The sequence below is a fragment of the Quercus lobata genome, chromosome 10, assembly GCF_001633185.2.
Source record: "Quercus lobata isolate SW786 chromosome 10, ValleyOak3.0 Primary Assembly, whole genome shotgun sequence".
NCBI classification, from domain to species: domain Eukaryota; kingdom Viridiplantae; phylum Streptophyta; class Magnoliopsida; order Fagales; family Fagaceae; genus Quercus; species Quercus lobata.
Genome location: NC_044913.1, coordinates 28,252,186 through 28,258,905, shown reverse-complemented (window position 1 = coordinate 28,258,905; position 6,720 = coordinate 28,252,186). Strand labels below are relative to the sequence as shown.

The following is a 6,720-nucleotide window of genomic DNA, read 5'->3' as shown; positions in this document are numbered from 1 at the left end:
CTGCAGTACCTTCTGAAGGCTTTGCTATCAAACTGGAGCCCGTTGTCCGACACCAGGGTGTGCGGGGAGCCAAACCTGGTGACTATATTCTTCCAGAGAAACTTCTTGACATCGACGTCCCTAATGTTTGCCAGCGCCTCAGTCTCTACCCATTTGGTGAAGTAGTCGGTGGCGACGAGAAGAAATTTTCTATTCCCTGTTGCCTTAGGGAATGTACCAAGTATATCTAGGCCCCATTGTGCAAATGGCCAGAGACTGGACATTGGGTTTAGCTCTCCACCAGGCTGGTGTATGCTCGGAGCGAATCTCTGGCATTGGTCGCACTTCTTCACATAATCCAGGGCTTCCTTATGCATGCTCGGCCACCAATAACCCAGCGTTAAGGCTCTGTGAGACAAAGATCTACCCCCCGTGTGACTTCTGCAAATTCCTTCATGTAACTCCTCCAGGATGAGTTATGCAGCCTTTGGGTGCACACATAGCAAATACGGCCCTGAAAACGAGCGTCTGTAAAGCTTGGAGTCCTCCGATAACCAGAATCGAGTAGACTTTCTCCTGATTTTGCCAGCCTCAACCTTATCATCTGGCAAGGTGTCATGCTTTAAGTACAGAATGATAGGGTCCATCCAGCTCGGTCCTGCCCTGATGTTATGTATTCCAATCCCATTGGCCCTTTCTGTTGATGGACGGAGGACCTCTTCTACCAGAATGACTCGAGGTAGGGGTTGAGCCGAGGAGGTAGCCAACGTCGCGAGAGAATCAGCATGAGTGTTCCCACTTCTGGGTACGTGCGTCAGGCGGAAGTGATGAAATTGGGTCTGCAGGTTCTTAACCCGAACTAGATACTCTTGCATTCTTTCGTCCTTTGCTTCCATGTCCCCATTTATCTGCCCCACAATAAGTCTTGAATCCGAGAACATGTCTACGGATTTTCCCCCCAACTTCCGGATCATTCCCATTCCTTCCAATAGCGCCTCATATTCGGCTTCGTTATTCGTGGCTGAAAACCCGAGTCTCAATGACTTCTCTATGGTTATCCCTTCAGGTGAGAGCAGGACAAGTCCTAACCCGGAGCCCCTTTGGTTCGCTGCGCCATCGACGTGCGCTTTCCACCAGGTGTTTTCATGCTGGGAGACCGTGCTGATCATCTTCTCATCAGCCCCTAGAGGTCCCGCCACGTTTTGTTCCTCTAGCGTGGGCTCCGCAAACTCTGCTATTAGGTTGGCAAGGACCTGGCCCTTTACAGCAGTACGAGGCATGTACCTAATATCGAAAGCGCCCAAGATCGTTCCCCACTTTGCAATTCTGCTTGTGTAATCGGCGCTGCGTAGGACAGACTTTATGGGGAGTTGTGTCAGCACCATCACAGTGTGTGCTTGAAAGTAGTGTGGAAGCTTTCGCGTGGCCTGCACGATAGCCAAGATAGCCTTCTCGAGGGGAAGATAACGTGTTTCTGCCTCCTGCAGTGATTTACTAACGTAATAGACTGGTCGCTGTGTGCCGTTGTCTTCTCGGATTAGCACCAAGCTCACCGCATGCGAGGCTACCGCAATGTAGGCAAACAAAACCTCGTCGGCATTTGGACTGGACATAATTGGTGGTCGGGCGAGGTTCTCCTTTAATTGTTGGAAAGCTACAGCGCAGTCTTCATTCCACTCAAATCCTTTCCACTTGTGTAATAGGAGAAAGAATGGCTTGCATCTATCTGCTAAGCGCGAGATAAAACGGTTTAAAGCTGCTATCATACCAGTAAGCTTCTGGACTTCTTTAGGGTTCCGAGGAGGCTGCAAGTTATGGATGGCTCTTATTTGGTCGGGGTTAGCCTCAATGCCTCTGTGAGTCACCATATAGCCCAAGAATTTTCCAGATCCCACTCCAAATGAACATTTGGTTGCGTTCAGCCGTAGTTTATACTTTCTTAGTATTTGAAAAACGTTGCCAAGGTCGTCAATATGGTTGGGAGCCAACTTACTTTTAACCACCATGTCGTCTATGTACACTTCAATGTTTTTACCCATCTGCTGTTCAAACATCTTGGTCATCATCCTTTGATAGGTTGACCCGGCATTTTTTAGGCCGAAAGACATCACTTTATAATGATAATTCCCAACTGGGGTGACAAAAGCAGTCTTCTCCTGGTCTTTGGCGGCCAAGGGTATCTGGTGGTAGCCCTGAAAAGCGTCTAGAAAGCTCATTCTAAGATGTCCGACAGTTGAATCTACCAACCGGTCTATTCGGGGCATAGGGAAGGGATCCTTTGGGCACGCCTTGTTTAGGTCGGTGAAGTCTACGCAGACCCGCCATTTCCCGCTCTTCTTCCTTACCACTACCGTGTTAGCCAACCACTCGGGATAGAAGACCTCTTTAATAGCCCCTGCTTTCTTCAATCTTGTGACCTCTTCTATCACGGCGTCAGTATGTTCTTTCGACGGTTGTCGAGGGGCTTGCCTTTTAGGTGTTATGGCCGGGTTCACGTTAAGGCGGTGGCAGATGAAGTCTGGGTCGACCCCGGGGGTCTCATAGGGGTCCCAAGCAAACACGTTTGAATTCTGTCGGAGGAAGGCAGTCAACGCCGACTTCTCTTGGGGCGGCAATTCCGAACCAATTTGAAAAAACCTCTCAGGGTCAGATCCGACAAGTACTTTCTCCAACTCCTCACAGTTCACCTCCATGGCTGGTCCTCCACTGCCCGCAGTTGGGACCGTAGTCAGTAATTGCTATAAGCCGCTCTCGGCTGGCGTGGAAGTTAAGCGATCCTGCTGCCGCAAGATTGCCGACACCATGCATTGCCTAGCTACTCCCTGGTTCCCTATTATCTCTTTGATCTGACCTCCTGACGGATATTTCACCTTTTGGTGCAAAGTTGACGACACAGCCCCTAGTGTATGAAGCCATGGCCGGGCCACGATGGCTGTGTAAGGGGAGTATGCATCTACTACAATGAAGTTCACTTCTACCACCTCTGAGTCTGTTTGCACAGGCAACCTTATCATGCCTCTTGGGATGACGACCTTTCCTTCAAAGCTAACTAGGGGGGAATCGTATGGCAACAGGTCTTCCTGCTTCAAGTTCAATCCCTTATACAAATCAGGGTACATTATCTCCACTGCGCTGCCTTGATCAACCAACACTCTTTTGACGTCATAATCTCCTATCCTGAGCGTCACGACTAAGGCATCATCGTGGGGTTGGATAGTTCCTTGTTTGTCTTCTTCCGTGAACCCGATTAATGGCGTGGCGCTCATTCTAGCCCTCTTGGATTCCCTGTCATCTGGCTTAGTCGGGAAGCTGCTCACTGACATTACCCTGAAGGGGACAGAGCTTGTCCTTCCAGGAGCGGTGAGAATGACATTAATTGTGCCAATGGGTGGCCTCAACGTACTTTGTCTGGTTTCATTGTTCGATGGTTCTTGCCATCCTTCAGAGCGATGCAGCAGATGTCTCAGCTTCCCTTCTCGGACGAGCCGGTCTAAATAGTTCTTCAGGTTCCTGCAATCATCAGTAGTGTGACCGGGCTCCTGATGGTATGCGCAATACAGGTTCTGATTAAGCTTCAAAGGGTCGCCAGCCATCTTGTTCGGCCACTGAAAGAAAGGCTCATACTTCACCTTCTCTAGAATTTTGTGAAGAGGTTCTCGGAACACAGCATGGACTGCCTGAGCCCCAGTAGATCTGGACTGCTCTACATAGTCCCTTCTCGGCCTGTTACTGTTGTTAAATCGTTCCGACCTGAAGTCCCTCCTCTCCTGAGGGACGACCTTCGCCTTACCTTTCCCCATCTACTGGTCCTCCTCGACCCTTTTGTACTTGTCAATTCGGTCCATGAGTTGGCGCACGCTGGTGACTGGCTTTCTAGTGAGGGACTTTCTTAAGCCGTGTTCGGTCGGCAAGCCCCTTTTGAACGTACTGATGGCGACGTCATCATATTTCCCTTCGATCTCGTTATACATTTCCCAGTATCTATCCGAGTAGGCCTTCAGCGTCTCTCCTTCCCGCATGGACAAGGATAGAAGGGAATCGAGGGGCCAAGGGACTCTAGTGCTGGTGATGAAACGGAAACCGAAAGCCTGCGTCAGCTGTTTAAAGGAATCTATGGAATTCGGCTGGAGGGAATCGAACCATCTCATCGCCATGAGTCCCAAGCTAGATAGGAATATCCTACACATTAACGCCTTATCCCTGGTGTGGACGGCCATCCTCTGATTAAATTGGCTCACATGCTCCACTGGGTCGGTCCGACCATTGTATATAGCAAATGTTGGTTGATGGAACCGCCGAGGAAGCGCTGCCCTCTCTATTCTACGGGTAAACGGCGACTGGGAGATGCGATCCAAGGCCTTACTCATGGCATCGTTGGCCAGGCCTTGGTAAGATGGGCTCTTGTGGCTGCGTTTACGAGGTCTCTCTTCCTCGTAGGAAAATGTCTCGCTCGGGGGGGTTCTTGATCTTCGCCGATATTCATTATCCTCGTCACTGCTAGAGCCCGAGGAGGGTAAAGGACGTTTCTGCTGTGCTCGGCGCAGCTTTTTCTTCAAGTCATCAATCTCTTTTCGTAAAGCCTTTCGATCGTTTTTCTCATGGGATGCATGATCCTTCCCCTTTGAACGGCTTTTACTCGTATAAGAGGTGTTCACGCTTCCCTCTCGTTGGTTATCTTGGTCGTTCCCTTGTTCGACATTTAAAAAATTGTCCTGCCGTTGAGAATCTGCACGTCCGGTTTGGCGCGGGCCTGATCCTTCCATTTCTTACTGTTCACTTGTCGAGACACAAATTCTTCCCACAGACGGCGCCAATTGCAAGGGCAGATTTTGGGGCCCAGGCCCAGTGAGCAGACGATTCTGGCCCAAAAGACCCTCAATAATGAATTTGTAGAGAGTGAGTCGAAGAACTAGGTCAAGACAGAGTGCACGTAATTGTTAGTAAGCCATGCAACCATTTAAACGTGGGAACGTTTTATTAAGCCTTCTGGGATAACGGTTCATGGAACAACAACTTAGGCTTTTCTTACAGAACTTCTCTCCTTTTCTCTCTCTTTTCCTTACTTTTTGCTCTCCAGCTTCCCATCCCCTGATCATGGGGGTTTTCTCCTCTTATATAGCATCCTTCGAATGATAATGGCTCTACACTTGTTGATCATCTGGGCCTCTACTTGAGTGCCTGTCCCATAGGACATCATCCTCCTTTTCTGTGAGTTGCGCTGGCCAAGATAATACTGTTCTCCTGTTCTCTCCACATTAATGCGGTTGGAAAAGTAGTTTCCTTGCATTTAATGCGGCAGTTGTAGTTGCCCCCCTGTGCGTCCAACATTTTCCTTCGACTTGGGACGATTTCCCACTATGGGTCTGTTTGGATAGAACTTATTTTACTGAAACTGAAAACTAAAAACTGAAAACACTGTAGCAAAATAATTTTTAAATGTGTGAATAATACCGTGGGACCCATTTTTAATGAAAAAATTGATAAAAAATGAAATTTGTGGGTCCGTGAACAGTGCACAAATGCACTGTTCACATAAGACCAGTCAAAAGTTGCGGCTACTGTTGCATGAACAGTAGCCACTTGTGGGAAAATCACGTGAAAAAAAAAAAAAAAGGGAAAACGCAGAAACGCAAAGCAGCAAAAACGTAAACGCTATCCAAACATTACCTATGTGAAGGGTGTGTGTTGGACTCCCATTTGATGCGTCCGAGGAGACATTCCTCCTCGGACGCCTCTTAAACAGGCCCGGCCCGGCCCAACAGGGTTGGGCTGGAAGTCCTCTGGCCATGTCCTCACTTCCTGTTATGGTTGGGCCCCGCATGGGTGCCAAGGCCCACTGTTGACTGATGAACTTTACCCCCACAATATATATATACACATATATGATGTAGTTATAAAGATATAGCACTGAAGTCAGTACTCTAGTAGACTTAAAAAATAAATAAATAAATTTTTTTATTTAAAAAAAGAAAAGAAAAGAGTTTTTTTTTTTTTTTTTTTAATAAATGAGAAAACATCAACTAAAGATGTACCCATTAAAATGTGCTTTCGGAGTAAGTACAGAGATTTTCTTATGTTTCCTTGTACAAGCAATGTCTCCCTCAGATAGGGAAGAACTTCAAAGATTACTTGGTCAAATTAATTTCCTAAAGATGTTCATTTAAAATTTGGTAGGGAAATTGGAAAGATTTGGTGTTGAATAAAGATCATCATAGAGCATCCGAAGCAATTAAACAGTATCTCTGAAAGCCACTAGTACTAACTCCTTGGGATTAAATTGCACACATTACAGCAACTTGGGATTAAATAGGAAGTTTGTTAGTCCAGAATAACAACGAAGACCACAAAAAAGCTAATATTTTGTTTAAGCAGGCTATTAGACAATGCTGAATATGTAAATATTCTATAATTGAAAAGTTGGACTTAGCTCTGTACTTTAAATTAAGGCATCATCTTTTAACTTATGCGGTTTATATTCAATTGGAAGTAAAATACATGTTATTGAGGACCATCTTAAGTGGAAAAATAGATAAGTGGTGTTTTGCCCTTTTTGAGTTTAATTTAGCAGACCAACCATGTACTTATGAGATCCCTGACATGAAGAAAATCATCTTCGTTAGTCTTGTCCCATGGAATCTGTATTCTGACGGTTGGAATAGATACCTAGGGGTAGTCATCAAATAATCGATGGGAGTATAATCACACAATTAGCCTTTAAATTACAAATTGAATATGAAATGG

At 46.6% G+C, this 6,720-nt stretch overlaps 2 protein-coding genes across 2 annotated transcripts; both read right to left on the bottom strand.

Moving 5' to 3' along the window:
• Window positions 1–455: 455 nt before the first annotated feature.
• LOC115964587 lies at window positions 456–2,672 on the bottom strand. Its single transcript, XM_031083869.1, has 3 exons — window positions 2,325–2,672; window positions 1,915–2,018; window positions 456–1,833 (listed from the first exon to the last, which is right to left on the bottom strand). The coding sequence occupies exons 1-3, from the start codon at window positions 2,670–2,672 to the stop codon at window positions 456–458; spliced, it is 1,830 nt and encodes a 609-aa protein (XP_030939729.1).
• Window positions 2,673–2,717: 45 nt separating this feature from the next.
• On the bottom strand, window positions 2,718–3,779 carry LOC115964586. The gene has a single exon (XM_031083868.1). It carries the CDS (start codon window positions 3,777–3,779, stop codon window positions 2,718–2,720), a length of 1,062 nt encoding a protein of 353 aa, XP_030939728.1.
• Between the last annotated feature and the right edge of the window lie 2,941 nt (window positions 3,780–6,720).

Bases quoted from the DNA above. Each gene is read 5' to 3' on its own strand.
- LOC115964587 (XM_031083869.1), bottom strand. From the start codon at position 2,672: ATGGAGGTGAACTGTGAGGAGTTGGAGAAAGTACTTGTCGGATCTGAC. The intron at 2,019-2,324 runs GTAAGGAAGAAG...TTTGAACAGCAG, and splicing joins GGTTGGCTAACACGGTAGTG to ATGGGTAAAAACATTGAAGT. The intron at 1,834-1,914 runs GTATAAACTACG...GGTGACTCACAG, and splicing joins GTTTTTCAAATACTAAGAAA to AGGCATTGAGGCTAACCCCG.
- LOC115964586 (XM_031083868.1), bottom strand. From the start codon at position 3,779: ATGGGGAAAGGTAAGGCGAAGGTCGTCCCTCAGGAGAGGAGGGACTTC.